We start from the raw sequence: 17,223 nt of genomic DNA, 5'->3' as shown, positions 1-17,223 counted from the left end.
CTCTTTTGATTTTTGTAACTTCACACCATCCATCTCATAATGATATCGTATTCTTTTCTTACTCTTACCAAACTCCATTACATTACATTTACTTAAATTGAATTCCATTTGCCAAGATTTACTCCATCTATTTATCTTGCAGTACCATCCAGTCATTTGCATTTTCTACCCTTTTCATCAGCTTAGCATAATCTGCAAATAAGTTCATATAACCATCTATTTCTTCATTTATGTCATTCACATTGTATGTGTGTGTGTGTGTGTGTGTACACCTAATTGTGACATAGAGTCTGAGATACATTAGCATGTTCTTTTCTCCATACTCATTTGTTGAGTTTTTTCTTCATGTGATGTTCATAGTGTCCTTGCCTCTGTCATTTCTCAGTCTATTTCAAATATTCTTATTAATCTTACTCAAACATCACTTCATTCTTAAGTCCACTAAAACAAGTAGCTTATCTTTTTTTTTTTTTCTTCTCTAATAGACATTTTCCAAGTCTTTCTTCCCATGTTTGTTTATGTGATTTATCCAGTGTCATTTTGAATCATGGTTTCTAATTTGGCTCTCCAGGGAAGCAACTGGGCTCAGGTGCCTTTGGTCGAGTGATAAAGGCAAGTGTTACAGGTCTACAGGGCCCAGCCACCACCACTGTTGCCATCAAGATGTGTAAAAATGATGTAAATGCCTTACAAATTGATGCCATTATTTCGGAGCTCAAGATAATGATGCATCTGGGGGCACATCTCAACATAGTCAATCTGCTGGGAGCCAACACTGAGCTATTTTCTGCAGGTGGGATTATTTATTTATTTATTTATTTATTTATTTATTTATTTATTATTATTATTATTATTATTATTATTATTATTATTATTATTATTATTATTATTATTATTATTATTATTTTTATTATTATTATTATTATTATTATTATTATTATTATATAAAAGGGGGCATTGGCCTGGGGTAATAAAAAGTATCTTTGGTGAAGGGAGGACTGAAATATTCTAGGATATTTCATATTTCTGTTTTATAGGATGTATTATCTCTCAAGTGGTATGCTGTGGGAAAAGCTTTTGCTATCTGATCAAAATTCTCAAAAATGGTTAGCAGTGATTTCCATCATTGAAGCCTCAGTATTTAGAAATCCATTTAGGTGCAACCAGTTTATTGTTATCATTTTAACATTTGCAGTGTTCACTCCAGTTAATTTTAAATTTTTAAACATTATAAGAATGTATAAAACTAAAGTTATGACTCACACAAATGTATTTATATTGTCTCATGCATTTGATTCCCTCTTTGGAATCTCAAGCAATTGATAACAGACTGATGTGTAATGCACTGATTTTTATCATTGTCACCCCTCTGTCTGTCTCTGTCTGTGTTCCTCAAATCATAGTCCAAGCTAGCCAGGGCAGGCAGGACAGTATTTTTGTACCATTTTGGTCTTCTTATCATTGTAGCACATCCTGCATCATTTCTGTGTCTCAGTAACAAGTGAGCAGCTGTAGCGTGCTGTCTTAATCCTTCACACTTTACTATGTATTTTTCTACAGATATAGAATCAAGAATTTCAGCATAGTAAAACTAAGACTTGGCTTAGTTTTCTCCATCTGCGGAGGGAAATAGAAATATCTTAAGACTGCCCCCTTGGCAACAACACAAGGTGTTCTGAAGCCTCCTCCAACTCTCTGCCTTAATTTCTGCAACATTGTCAGCCTTTGGTGTAGTTTTTAATTTGTGGAATATTACCTGAATTCCTCTTAGTCACATATTTTTCCCTGCTAATATCCAGGTTTCTGAGGCTGCTGACAGGAGTCCTTTTTCTGATTTCTTCTACTTCTATCTTCATTTGCAAACCAAAGCTGGCTGTTGCATCTACATACTTTATTGAATACCTTCTATCCTGCCCATGCTGTTGAATCTCAAAATTTCATTGCTATTCTTGACCCCTTCATTACCGACTCCATGATCCCTTTGTGTACCAACTCCCAACTCCCAAGTCTCTCACACACTTCTCCTAATCTCATGGGGGTAGTTTATCTTTACACCCATATTTATCCATTTATGTATCTTTTTTTCACATGTAATAGTTTTTGTTCATGAGATGTATACTGTTTAAATCAAAAGTTATTGCATATGATTTCCTATGCAGAATAGCAGACACAAGATGGTAAGTGTTTCAATTTAATTACAGAAAAACGATATATTGAACATAAGAAAAATTTTTATTTACCTTGTAATCTGTTAGAGATCCATTGGTGTTCAGTTGCTTCACAGTAGATCCAAAATTGGTGAGAGGATGTGAGGTAGGGAAGGTGCACTCCAAGGCAGCTGCACCTTGACCACCATATGTTTTACTGGGAGTGCCATGTCCTAAAGTGTTCCTCAAAACACAGTCCAAGCTAGCCAGGGCAGGCAGGGCAGTATTTTTGTACCATTTTGGTCTTCTTATCATTGTAGCACATCCTGCATCATTTCTGTGGTCAGACTTTTTTTTCAGTGGGGGTATAGGAATCATTCCATGCCACTTGTCACTTCCACTTGACTCTGCAACTTCTTCCTTTTGACAATCAGGTCGTTCTTCCTCTCTGAATACATCTTCTTGTATCCAGGTGAGCAGCGAGTCAGGAATTGATGGACCACCAGCTTCATAAATTCTCCATACTCCATCCAGTTTCTCTGTGGATGGAGATTATAGTAGATGGTTTGAGCATTGAGCAACATTTTTTAAATCACATGCAGTCCTAATTTTTTTAACCATACATATGTTTTTTGTATTGGATCAGTTAGCTCCAACAGCTGATCAACCAAATCCACTGTCCCTATTTGTTCATTGTATCTGAATTGGTGATGGCTTCTTGATGAATTCCTTCTTTCCTCCCTTCAGGAAATGAATCCTCTCTACAAACCCTGCCTCATACTTTGCTGTGATGACATGCACATAATTGGTATCTCTGAATTTTATTAGGAGAATTTCATCTTTCTTGGAGCATAGTGTTTGGCTTCTGCTTAGAGATTCATTTTCATAATAAGGGATTCCTCTGTTTGGCTGTATTGTTCCTATGGTTAGTGCACCCCACTCCAGTGAAAACTGAGCGAGATGAAGTGAAGAGTACCAGTTGTCAAGTATTACATGGTGTCCTTTATTCAGAAGGTCCAGCATCAAATATACTGGCACTTTTTCAGACTTGGATAAGACTGATAACTCAGGAATATCCAACATATCATCATAAAGACAATTGCCATGCTGTCAGAAGTTCTAGGTATAACCTTTGGCCTTGGGGGAGCTGGGGCAAAGACTAAAATACTTGAGGCCAAACTGCTTCCTTTTTTGTTTTTATATACTGGCAAAAAAAAAGCCATCCATTGTAGAGAATAAGACTCATCAATAGCAAAATTCTCCCCAGCGGAGAGGTACTTGGTGCTTTTTTTTCCACAGCATATTAAAGAATGATGAAAGTCTGGTCAGTTAGTCTTCTTTCCTGTAGTCATCAGGATGTGAGTAATGAGTAAACATTAGATCTGTGAAAATCTGCTCCTACTTAATACAGCAGCCGTAAACACAGGGGAGTCTTGTCAGAGCACAGAGATGCTCCAATAGTCTGATATCTTAGGCAGCTTTTTGACTCCTATCAGTAACTGCAGACATAAGACATTCATGTCATCCCTCATGACATCAGGCCACTTCTTTCCCATAAACTTGTTGGGATCTTTTGTCAGGTTGTCCATGAAAAACTTGGTTGCACAGCAGTTTGTCCGTAAGCACAGTGATTCTACCACCTTGTCTGATGTGAATAGCTGAAGCTGTCCAAAGCACTTATGTTATTCCTTGGTTCATCAGGATGAACACCAGAATATTCTCAATTAGGGCAGGAACAGTGCCAAGACGATGATCAGCAAAGAGATCAGCCATGAGTGTAAAGGAGTTTAGTGGTGTGTGGAGTGTGAGGACTGTGTGGTTCATTGTCATCATTCGCATCAGTCTCATTTTCCTTGTCACTGCTCTCCACACTGTCATTCTCTGCCAAATATTCTTCATCCAAGTCATTTATGAAGCCTTCTGCTTGAGTTTCATTATCATCTGACTCTTCTAAGTCACTTTCATGAGTCATATCGCAATCAGAATCAGTCCCAGACAGAAAAAGATGCCATGATGCCATACATGTCAATCACACACTCCCCCCTTCCCCCTCCCACCCCCAGGCTTTGTGTCATCACCACCCAAGGCCAATGTCCCCATTGTCCTTGAAACACAAAGTACCAAGTAGTCAGTTTGTCACTACTTCATAAGAATCATACGAACCATTAAAGTGAAGTCCTTTGTATCGTCTATAAGCACTGACGTACACATGTACTTCATTGGTTCTTTAGCCAAAATTTTATAGGAAGTACTATGGTACACCATTGGTACTGAAGGGGTTTATAAATATACCTGGTTTACATCTTGCACATAACTCCTCTGACTATGGAAAATGTTTAAACTGATTTCCAAAATGGAGAATACTTTTATTCACATCTCTCATTGAATTCTCTGTACTTATGGTTTTGATGTTAACCACCAGTTTTGGCTGTCAATGAACAACATGGTGAACAAGTCTTCAACTTTATTATTCTTCATGTACCCAGCAGTCTTGAACTTTTTGTTGGTTAAAAGCTTTAAACAAATTTAATCTTATGCTGAACTGAGTCCTGACACTAAAAATTTGTTAAAAAAAAAAGCACAATCCCTGATCTAAAATCAATAGAAGAGAGACTAAGAACACACTGGTGGTGGATGCAGTGCTCCCCTCATGTCAGTTCCACCCCATTGGGTGTATTATCAAGGTGGGAGTGGGCTAGCCTACTGTTCTGTAGAAAAGTGGATCTACTACCAGCCTTTTTCCATACAGTTATGATTTAGTTACACACTGACAGTTGCATCCTTGCACATTAACCTCACTGGTTAGTGACATTGATCTCCCTGATACATATAATGTGATATATGATTGTGAAACTTAATCTGGTCGTCTTAAGATGGGCCAGTCTACAGAGTACTTTGATCTTATTCATTGTGCATTCTTAGGGCATCATGGGAATGCCATATTGCTTACATGAAAACTATCAATGGCAGAGATCATTATCTTATTATAATTACTTGTGCATCCTACATCTGCCCTGCTTTGAGATGTTGTGTTTCACCTGCCTTTACACCAAGGTATATTGCCATGTCCACCAAACTGCAACCAGCCAAGAGAACATGTAAGGCCCTTTACCCAACAACAAAGAAGAAGTTATGAAATGCTGCTATACCTCTTTCTTCATCTTCCCTCATCTCTCTCTCTCTCTCTCTCTCTCTCTCTCTCTCTCTCTCTCTCTCTCTCTCTCTCTCTCTCTCTCTCTCTCTCTCTCTCTCTCTCTCTCTCTCTCTCTCTCTCTCTCTCTCTCTCCAGAATGTTGAAGTGTATGGGACATTCTCATGACAGTTAAGATTGAAATTTGTGCATGCAGGCAAAATAATTTGAAGCTGTTAACGAATTCTTATTTTTATTCTCCTTCATAACAGTATTCATATTCTAGAATGGAAAATGCTGAGTATTGGCAGCACAAATTTAAATGTATTATATTTGTATGTCATAGTTGTGTCATCCTAATTCATTCTTACAGGAGAGATCTGGATCCTGGTTGAGTACTGCCGCTTTGGTAACCTCCTTGACTTCATGCAAAAACATCGCAGAAATTTTACAAATCTGATATGTCCTGAAACTGGCAAGATTGATCCCAACCTAATCCCAAATTCCCCCATGTCACCTACCTTCAGGTGTGTGGTAATGATGGTCTGTAATAGTGCAGTAGTGGTGAATGGTTCATATCATCTTGTACATATGTATTTTTCAGGTCCAAAATTCTTACTTATTTTGTAAAATCATAATTGGTTTATCATTTTTCTTTTGTTATCTTATATCTCAGGTAAAATATTCTTTTACTTTTTCTTAGTCAAATATACAAATCACTATATTCTGACAGCATCACTTTATTTGTATTTGTTGCCTGTTTCTGAGAAATTCCCCAAGGCAATAGCTGTGACAGAGGTCTCTGTTTATTCCTGTCCTTGCATTTCCTCTTATTCTCTTTTTATCCCATTCTCTCATGTACTCTTATCCTTCCATTTCATCATTCATCATGCTCTAGCATCTGCTATATCTATCATACTTACTTCTACTTTGTCATCTCATACTCTGCCCTTCTCTCCACATGGCCAAATCACCTTAGGATGTTCAGCCACTCTGCATTTCATTCCTTCACCTTTATTTGGCTTACCAAATCCATTATATATGCTTCTATTACTTTCACCATCTTTCCTTTGCTCACTGTTGGCATTTCTCAATTACAGTACTCATTTCTTCATTTCATCTGCTTGGATCCTTGACCTTCTTTCACTCCACAACCAAGTCTCACTTGCACATGTGAGTGTTGGTATTATTATTCCATCATTTTTTTTGTATTTATTTATTTATTTATTTATTTATTTATTTTTTATACTTAAAGTCCTTCCTTTCATGATATGTTCCAAAGATCCAACCCCCTTTTCTCCCCCATGCAGCTTTCACTTACCTGGTCCTCTTTGCTTACTCACAAGATACTTAGTACCTTACATACCTTAGTACCTATATTTCTCCATTCAGCATAATCTCTCCTTTGGGCAGTGTCTCTTACTCCACAGAGTCAATATGTTCACTTTTACTTCTTTCAAACATTATTATTTTACTTTTTGCTTTCATTCTTCTTTAATTTCTGCTTTTGTACACACAATCAAGCATATTTATGAACTTTTGTAGCCCACTTTTTACTTTGTTATCAGAACTGTATCGACTGCAGACAGGATTGTATTCAACAATCATTTACCATTATTAAAATTTATTTTCACTCTAAATCATCAACTTTTGCTTTCATCTCTTATTTTATACCATCTGTATATTTATATGGCCCAGAAAAACATCATACTATATCCATACCTCACTTCTTGTTTTTTAAAACTTTGTCATTCTTCTGTTTACCCTATATGTGTTTTTGCACATTTTTAAAGACCTTCACTCCCTTCGGTAAGCTTCTACCCAACTCTATGCACTTTTGCTACATCCTATATTGCTGTCCAGTCATTTCTGTCATATACAGTCTAAACCTCATGAATGGAATATAAATTATTTTTCCTTTTATTTACATTTTTTGTACTGTTACCACAAATAAAATAATCTGATTCATGCATCCCCAACTCTTTCTAGATCCTTCCTGTTCTTCACTAATCCTATGTTCAATGATCTGCACCCTTTCAGTCACAATTTTTCCATTAACCTAATCACCTGTTCTTAAGAGAATTAAAATTCCTTCCTTCAGATTCAAACATTCTTCCTCTTAACTCTAACCTCCTTTTCTCTTTAACACCAACCCCATTCTTTTTCATTCTAACTTCTTTCCTCTTAACTTCATCTTTTTTTCTTTTAATTTTTTTTTTTTTTTTTTCACATCTTCAACCTCCATCCTCTTATCTAGCACTCCTGCCTCTTATATAGCACTCCTAAAACTCTTGCCATGGGACTACAATGAGGGATATCTAGCTCTGTAAAATTGTTTTTAATCACAATTCCCACATTCATTTATAATACATTCCCTCTGCAGATTGGAATAACAATGGCTTTACTTCAGTTTTTTTTTATACACTGCTCCTCCTCCTATGCTATTAGTTTCACAGTCATATTTCATTATGAAATTTCATTCGTACCTGCTGCCTTTCTAATCCTCTAATTTTCAGTTGCTTTCATCACTTCCTCTTTTTTTTTGTATTCTGTTATTCATACTCTTATCACCATATGTTATTCCAGTACTCATCACAATAGCCTGACTTTCTCTGTTAACACTCATTATATTTTCAAAATATCTCTTCCATCTTCCATTCATAGTCTTTTCTCTCTTGACATTCCTCCATCCACATTTTTAACTTCATTTTCTTTGTTGCTCACATATATACCTCTTTTTCTCCAATATGGCCTTATTTTCTCATTACATTTCTTAGTTCATCATCTAAAATCTTCATTTGCTGTCCTTTTACTTTTATTCTACCTCTTGTTATGTCTTCCTTTTATTTTTCAGTATTCTCTTCTTGCATTCCCTTTTATCTCTGCATACGTGTTCTTTCCAGAGTTTTCTTGAATATAAGTCTTTCATAGTGTTCTGTCAATATTATTTTTACTTTAATGGGAAATGGTTGTTATTGGCAACAAAATGCAATATTTTGATTATTATTAATATTCATTCTTAATTGAAACAAAATCTAATTATTATTCTCCCTTTTAGTGAAGGTGTCTCACCATCACTTGGCATTGATCACGATGGATACCTAGCTCCTACTTCCACACAGTTTGTACTCTCTGACCCTCCAAAGGTCCATTCTGCTGGGACTGTCCCTTCTTCAATCACATCAACTTCACCTTCAAGTAGTTTCATCTCTCAAATGGCTGGTGGACAGTTTGCCAATAACCCTTTGTATAGTATGAACATAAACACTGCAACTGAAAATTCAAAGGGAGAATCCATAGGCAGTGAGGACTTTACAGGTTCAAAGTTTTTGCAGCGTAAAGCCTCAAGACTCATGAGTGTTGGCTCCATTACACTCTCTGATGGCAGCTCAGTCAGCCATCCATTGAGAAACAGACAGTCCTTCACCACTCCCTTGTCCCCAACAGGTGAGTTACCAAGATTTTAATCATTGAGAAAGATGGAAAATACATAAAAGTTGATTATACTCTCTCTCTCTCTCTCTCTCTCTCTCTCTCTCTCTCTCTCTCTCTCTCTCTCTCTCTCTCTCTCTCTCTCTCTCTCTCTCTCTCTCTCTCTCTCTCTCTCTCTCTCTCTCTCTCTCTCTCTCTCTCTCTCTCTCTCTCTCTCTCTCTCTCTCTCTCTCTCTCTCCAAGACCAGTATCTCTCTAACATTAAAAAGGACAGATGCTTCAGCCATGAGAGGTACTCTGGCAGGGAACAGAACTGACACAGAGGTATAAGCACCATACTTTAAATGTCTGGACCATAAACAGTTGTTAGGTCCAAATTAATGGTGAGTATAGAAATTATACCAAGTATAGAAATTTCTGCAAAGAAAAAATGGATCAGGATATGCTTCACTTTCTAAGTCAAATTTTCAAAGAATTTTATGTAGTTGGAGGAGGTAGATGAGAGAGACACATTATTTAGTTTGAAAGTAACATTAAATAGAAATCACACAATGAAGAATTATGAAGAACTAAGACAGCCAGGCCTACTGTCTGAATATCTTCAAAACTGTATTTTTTTATTTATTTGTTTTTATTTGCAACATTATAAGTACAAAATACACATGTAAACTGTGTTGAAAGTATCCAGGCACACTGAAATATTCTCAAAGTCTGTTCTGTTCTGTCAGTGGTGACAGCACTTGGCTATACAAGAGTAGTCTACATATTATTTGTAAGGTATGTTGAGTGCTATATTTTTTTTGTTTCATATAGTATTCATTATTTGCATCACATTGACATTATTTTTGTATCTTGGTTGGTGGTATAATTTAAAGTATTGAGACAGATTAGGATTCTTTGGTGTCTACAAAAGTGTGCCAACCATCTTGTTTCAGATGTTTATTGTGATGCAAGTTTAGCACTGTATTTATGTATTTGCAGAAGGGAGAAGTTAGGAATATGTTTGAAAAATAAAACTTGGCTGTGCTGCTATAAGTAAAGAAAAGATGAAAGAGAAAAATGAATTTGAGTTGGAAAGAGTGAGTGGAAGAAGGTTAAGTATAGAGAGAAGAAGAGTGAGAGAAGGATAGGGTTTATTTGTGAGCCCAGAAGTACAGCAATATGTGTTGAAATGGAAGGAGGTTTCATCAAGATTGATGAGGAAACAAATTGAGACAAGGACTGTGGATGTTTGTGAGTGTGTATGGGCTTAATAGTGAGAAAGATGAAGAGGAGAGAGAAACCTTCTAGGACAGTATTTCTTAACCTTTATTGACCTCAGCCCCTGCAGTGCTTAGTAGTAGGAATGATGAAGAGGAAAGAATAACCTTCTAGGATAGAATTTTTTAACATCTGCAGGGAAGGGTAAGTTATATTTAATCAAGGAAAATGAACATAGATATGCTTGCCAGAATTTGAACACATTTATTTATTTCTTATTTTCTTCCCACCAGAGACATATTTCATGGGAGAAACTGATCCAGATATTTTATATGAAATTGGCAATGTGCCAGGGGTAACTGCACCGTTCTCCACCACTGATCTCATCTGTTGGGGATGGCAAATGGCTCAAGGCATGAATTACCTGTCCAGAAGAAAAGTATGGAAAGAAACAGTCATTTATGATTTTTTAGTAACTAGTAGCATGCTTACCATGTCTTGCTTAGTGTGGCTTTAGAATAACTGTGCAACAAACAGTAATGATTGTGCATGATAGAAGTGAATGGAGAGTGACAGTGGTGAGTGTATTTTTTTTTTTTTTTATGTAGGAAGGACACTGACCAAGGGCAACAAAAATCTAATAAAAAAAAATGCCCACTGAAATGCCAGTCCCATAAAAGGGTCAAAGCAGTGGTCAAAAATTGATGAATAAGTGTCTTCAAGACCTCCCTCTTGAAGGAATTCAAGTCATAGGAAGGTGGAAATACAGAAGCAGGCAGGGAGTTCCAGAGTTTACCAGAGAAAGGGATGAATGATTGAGAATACTGGTTAACTCTTGCCTTAGAGAGGTGGACAGAATAGGGGTGAAAGAAAGAAGAAAGTCTTGTGCAGCGAGGCCGCGGAAGGAGGGGAGGCATGCAGTTAGCAAGATCAGAAGAGCAGTTAGCATGAAAATAGCGGTAGAAGACAGCTAGATATGCAACATTGCGGCAGTGAGAGAGAGGCTGAAGACAGTCAGTTAGAGGAGAGGAGTTGATGAGACGAAAAGCTTTTGATTCCACCCTGTCTAGAAGAGCAGTATTAGTGGAACCCCCCCAGACATGTGAAGCATACTCCATACATGGACGGATAAGGCCCTTGTAAAGAGTTAGCAGCTGGGGGGGGTGAGAAAAACTGGCGGAGACGTCTCAGAACACCTAACTTCGTAGAAGCTGTTTTAGCTAGAGATGAGATATGAAGTTTCCAGTTCAGATTATAAGTAAAGGACAGACCGAGGATGTTCAGTGTAGAAGAGGGGGGACAGTTGAGAGTCATTGAAGAAGAGGGTATAGTTGTCTGGAAGGTTGTGTCGAGTTGATAGATGGAGGAATTGAGTTTTTGAGGCATTCAATAATACCAAGTTTGCTCTGCCCCAATCAGAAATTTTAGAAAGATCAGAAGTCAGGCGTTCTGTGGCTTCCCTGTGTGATATGTTTACCTCCTGAAGGGTTGGATGTCTATGAAAAAGACGTGGAAAAGTGCAGGGTGGTATCATCAGCGTAGGAGTGGATAGGACAAGAAGTTTGGTTTAGAAGATCATTAATGAATAATAAGAGAGTGGGTGACAGGACAGAACCCTGAGGAACACCACTGTTAATAGATTTAGGAGAAGAACAGTGACCGTCTACCACAGCAGCAATAGAACGGTCACAAAGGAAACTTGAGATGAAGTTACAGAGAGAAGGATAGAAACCGTAGGAGGGTAGTTTGAAAATCAAAGCTTTGTGCCAGACTCTATCAAAAGCTTTTGATATGTCCAAGGCAACAGCAAAAGTTTCACCAAAATCTCTAAAAGAGTATGAAATGATGTGGTCTCATCAACCCTTGAGAGGGGATGTGGGTGCATCTGGTGAGGTCCATTGGTATATGGATCCAGGCAGGGTGTGGGGCACTCCATAGAAAGTACCTTGGACCTGCTGTAGTCTTACAATTGAACTAGGTGCAGTTTTATTATGAAGGGGCCAACAGGACGAAGAATATGAAGGATGTGTGTATAAGAGTGTAGTGCCTTGTTTGGGCCACCGTATGTGTGATTTCCAGCCTAGTCATTATTTTGATTGTTAACATTATTACTATTACTACAGTGGTTGATATTGAATTAGTCTGATTGCGGCAAGACCAGCTAATTCGGCATCAAATTTTGCTTTACCTTTAGGATGGATCTAAAATTGTACCAATGCAATATTCTGCCTACACAACATCTTAGTAGTGGAGCTTCTGAGCTTGCCAAACAAAACATGATTGGCTATTGTCTTGCAGCTTTTCAGTGTTGTGCTCCATCCTACTTGTATCCCCTCTTGACCTGCAATGCCACTCTCTTTAAGACCCCACTGTGTTGTCGATATTGGTAAGAAAAAGGATGTAAGTGTAACAAATCATTACCCAGATCATTGTCCTAAAGGAATCCAGTCTGGAAATAAAAGCAGTCTCTAAATAGATCGTGTGTCCATGAAGTGTCTGATGCCAGATTGCCAAGTTTCACCAGGAAAGTGTTGATGTAATCCCTACTCACAAGAAGAGGCCTAGCAAGGGAAGAAAAAAAAAAAAAAAGCAATACCTACTAAACTATTATAAAGCATGATGAGCCACATGTGACAACAAAAAAAGTAAAAGAAAGCAATATATGCATACTTGTAAGTTTTCTGTGAGAACCATTAATAGGCATATCACAAGGCTAGGATCCATCACTCCTGAGAAGAAGCTCCTTTTAACCCTTAGGCAAAAGATGAATAGGGTCACTTTTACAAAAAAAAAAATATATTGTTTGAGATATGTAAGTGGCTAGGGGTATTGTGGAGTGATTAATCCACCTTTACTGTCACTGATAGTAGGGGTAGAAATGTGTAATGTCAGCCTGATAGTGACCCTTTTGACCCCTGCTACATCCAAGTGACTGCTAAGCACCCCAACAAATTAACAGCTGATTATGCTTTGTTTGGCAGGCTCAGAAGCTCTACCTACTTTGGCAGCATAGTGCATTGGTACAATTTTAGGTCCTTAACAGTGAAGCAAAATGTGACATTGAATTACCTAGTTGGCCTTACTGGGCAGACTAATTCCATGTCAAGCACTATATTTATTATAAGTATTATCTAACATCTTTTTTGTTTTTCTGTCTTCCTCCTTTTTGTTCTGATAAACAGGAAAGTGTCTCACTTGGGCTTAGTGTTGAGGCAGATTGGGGACTGGATGTTGTATATGTATGACCAGCTCCATAAAACAGTGTAATTTTTTTTTAGGTTAAGCAAAAAAAAAGAAAGAAAGAAAGAAAAAGAAAAATAATAATATATGAAAATGATGATAATATCTGATTGGGCAGCAGAATACCCTTCCATTTTTCACAGGAATTTTTCAATTCCCAGGGTCTCACCATGCAGTCATTTTACTTTGACTTCAGTCTCTGGAAGACTATTGTACTTTTAACATTTCAGAAATTACAGTTACATGGCATTCATAAATAGTCAAATACTAGATAATCAGGATTCCTATGTGCCTTGCTGCATCTTTATTAGGCTTTCTGAAATAATTTTTCTCACAAATATTTGAATGCTTTAACTTCCATGTTTATTAGTTATATGTAAAAGAATTTTAATGTATTCTTTTCTGAAAAATGGCTGTAAGACTAAAGGTTGAAAACTGGTAAATGCTGTCAAATTTGAAGAGAACTAAATATTTTGGCCTTAAACAGAATTGTGAGAGTATATTAGCAGAAAACAATTTATATTTTCATCTCTCCAGATTCTGCATGGAGATTTGGCTGCCCGCAATCTTCTCCTAGCTGACAACAATGTTTTGAAGATCAGCGACTTTGGTCTGTCTCGCAATATGTATAGAAATGATAACTATGTGAAGAAAGGAGATGTAAGTGTAGACCAGTCTGATAAAACAAGAGTACATACACCAAATTGTCACCCAATCATATAACCACAATGATGCCACAGATACACTATGTTACCATTTGCAGCTGAGCTAAGGCAACCACACAGTGATGCAGCCACAACAAAGACACAACATAATACACTGTAAAGACACACACTTATATCAACAAAGCTAAGTTGTAGTAGCCTTTGGGCTCTACTCAACAACACACCAGAGTCTTAATTAGTACCAAAGGCCTTAAAACAACCTAATACTCAAATTCCATAGAGAAACTACACATTGCCTTCACCCATGACTGGAACCTGCAAGAAAATTTTGTACTACCCACACATTAGATTACATTTCTTTCATCTATCACATAGATGAACTGTGTCAATGACACATTACCAGAGATGACTTACATCCAAAGTTACTAAATGCACTTGAATATGTGTAACCATATTGGGTGTCTAAAGTAGAAAGAACAGGTACATAGCCACCACACTCACAAGAGTTTGATATCACTCTCTTGATTCTCAGTACCTTCTGTACTGAACTAACTTGACCATCTGCAATTTGAACAGTTTTATGATGTATCTTTGAGGAGGAAAACTCTCGTTCTTAAGTGACACTTTTTTTTTATTCATTACAGGTAGAGTGAGAAAATGAATATGGAAGAGAAATGTTATTGTATGAGAGATCAATGATTGAGTGAGCAGGGAATGTTATATGATAGTTTAGGCTTTATAGAGGATGGACTAAGAGTATGTGGTGAAAAAGGATAACTGGATTAGATGTTCAAGATATAAGGATAAGAGAATAGTTGGAATAAAAAGTAAGCATCAGATGCAAGAGGTATATCTAAAGAGAAAGGAAGAATGGTTGTGCCTGATAGAGCTGGTTGGATAGCAACTACAGATGCCTAAATATAATGTAGCATCCATTGCTTCAGTGAAAGATTTGTCTGCATCTGGTTCAGTTAATTGATTTTAATAGGCATGGAGGAGAGGATGGTTATATTATATAACAACATTCAACCAGTTCTGCTGCTTCTATGTTAAAATGTCAAACTCATGACAGGTAAATGATTGAGGTAAGAGCAGCATCTTTTATTTGTGGATTGTGAAGAGTAATAATGCTTATGTTATCACATTAACAAAATTGATTGAATGACTGAGGGAAAACTAATTAAGTAGGAGTTTGAAGTAGGAGCAACAAAACTTTTTTTTACTAAGCAGTGGATGTTTATCTCATATCTGATTTATTCTTTACATCAAAATTTTGCCCCATTAATACAGCTCATTTATGTAAGCTCATGTTGAAACAGACTAGGTTTTGATAAGATGAGACATAATTGCTAATTCATGACTTTTTATTTCTATCCTCACAGGACTTACTGCCCATTAAGTGGATGTCAATAGAAGCCATTCGTGACAAAATCTTCAGTATAGAGAGTGATGTATGGGCATTTGGTATCACCCTGTGGGAAATATTTTCCCTGGGCTGCTCTCCATATGCAGGTGTGGAAGTTAGCAATGACTTTCTGGAAAAGTTGGAAAATGGCCAGAGGATGAACTGCCCTAAATATGGAAATGAGGAAATGTAAAGTATCATATTAATTTTTCCTTATTTTCTAAGAAGACCCACTAGCATTGCTTGTTGTTATCATGCATACAAATACACATGTGTAATTACATAGACCTGCTTCACTAGTCTCAACACAGCAAAATTGCTCTGGTAAGCATGACCCCCATGACCTTATCTGCTTGCTCTTTTTGTTTCAAAAGAGTGGCAAAGTGGTGCATGCATGAACTGGACACAACTTCTTAGTAGGCTACTCAGACTCAGACTGTCAATGGTTACAAACATTTTCTTGATCTCTCTGAGCTGCTTTTTGCTTTGGTGCCTTTGTGTGTGTTTGCATTGTCTTGCCAGTGTCATGGGCCACAGGTGCCTGAGATCTCCCACAGATGAGGAGGTAGTTCTGCACTTTCTGTGCATGAAGTGCAAACTGCTTCCCTGTGTGTCATTTTCCAGGTGCAATGAATGCATCACTTCTTGGAAGAATGATGCCTAGCTCTCACTGCAAGGGTGAGGAAGCATCCACAGAAAGACCAGTCACAATCCCACCCACGCTTACTCCACCTAAAAAGTGAGCAGAGGGTGTCTGTCCTGGATAAACTATCCTTGAGAGCAGAGGATGGAGGGTAAATTTGATGTGCTGGCATTCTGCATGGTGGCTCTGCTGTCCAGGATCCACATGTATTTTTCTCCCCACTTTGCTGGATTTCACACAGAGAAAGCAGCCCCAGACTCTCCTGCCAGCATATTTGCACCCATAGCACCCTTAGGAGTGTCTTGCCCTTTGCTACTCTGGCTACAATCTTGGCTGCAGAGTCAGCCAGGCAAGACAGCAGCTGCTTGACAGGAGCAGTGCTCCTCTCTGTACAGTGCCACTCTCTGCCTTGTTTGGTACACATAGTGATTCTGGATTGCAGGACTAGACCTTGGAGCCTCATAGGTCGGATCCACCCCATAGCTCGGACAACACAAACAGTACTGGGGTGTGACACTGGATACAGTCTAGGTGTGAGCCTTCCCTTTCCTGCAGAGGAGCAGGTGAGCTGGTTGTGGACTGTGGCCCAACAGTTTCTGAGGGACAAAAGCTCCCCTGGCCTGTCAGTGGTGGCCACTTTTAGGACACCTGGCATCCTTACAGAAATGCTCTCTGCAGTGTTGCCTATAGTGGCCTTGTCAGACCCAGAAGACAACAGAGTAATACTCAACCACTGGTCCTTGTACAACTTCATTTGGTGGCTCAAAGAGAAGAACTTATTCCGAGATGGTCCCTTTACAGCTCTTCTCCCAGTTCACTCTCTTTTTGTGGATGTGTTGAATTGAGGGTGGGGTGCCCACCTGGAGGATTTGGTGGCATCAGGAGAATGATCTGTGGAGGAGTTCCAGCTCCATGTCAACTACTTGAGACTCGTTGCAATTTTTCATGCTCTCAAGCATTTTGCAGTTGAGGGACTCAACTGTTTCCAGAGTGGCTAATCTGGTTGTCAGCCCCTATGTCACAAGGTGACCACAAGGTCAAAGTCTCTCACTGCAAACAGAAGAGGTTCCTTTTCTGGAACTGGCATGTTTTTTTTTTTTTTTTTTTTTTTTTTTTTTTTTTTTCCTCCCTTGGCCAGTGTCCCTCCTACATAAAAAAAAATTTTAAAAATAAAAAATAAAAAAATAACAGTCCTCAAACCAGCATTTGTTTTGGACCACAGGAACATCGTCAGTGGATTCTTCACTCAGTAAATCTTTCCCTTGTGTAGGCCACTATTGGTTGATCTGTTTGCCACCTCCCTGACTACTCAACTTTTGGTCTTTGTGTCAAGGCTACCAGAGCCAGGAGTATGGTATCAG

General features: G+C 38.0%; 1 protein-coding gene across 10 annotated transcripts in view; it reads left to right on the top strand.

The window, feature by feature from the left end:
- The window catches only part of LOC135091530 (vascular endothelial growth factor receptor 2-like), a 166,232-nt gene that overhangs the window by 126,745 nt on the left and 22,264 nt on the right, over positions 1 to 17,223 (top strand). For all 10 annotated transcript variants that reach the window (XM_063989285.1, XM_063989272.1, XM_063989292.1 and 7 more), the window contains 6 exons: positions 572 to 793; positions 5,651 to 5,804; positions 8,336 to 8,724; positions 10,203 to 10,348; positions 13,687 to 13,809; positions 15,197 to 15,408. In XM_063989285.1, the coding sequence (XP_063845355.1) occupies positions 572 to 793; positions 5,651 to 5,804; positions 8,336 to 8,724; positions 10,203 to 10,348; positions 13,687 to 13,809; positions 15,197 to 15,408 (1,246 nt within the window). The remainder of the gene's footprint in view (positions 1 to 571; positions 794 to 5,650; positions 5,805 to 8,335; positions 8,725 to 10,202; positions 10,349 to 13,686; positions 13,810 to 15,196; positions 15,409 to 17,223) is intronic.

Source organism: Scylla paramamosain, chromosome 3 (assembly GCF_035594125.1).
Source record: "Scylla paramamosain isolate STU-SP2022 chromosome 3, ASM3559412v1, whole genome shotgun sequence".
NCBI classification, from domain to species: Eukaryota; Metazoa; Arthropoda; class Malacostraca; order Decapoda; family Portunidae; genus Scylla; species Scylla paramamosain.
The sequence above is the reverse complement of the archived record's forward strand: the minus strand, read 5'-3'. Positions and strand labels throughout refer to the sequence as shown.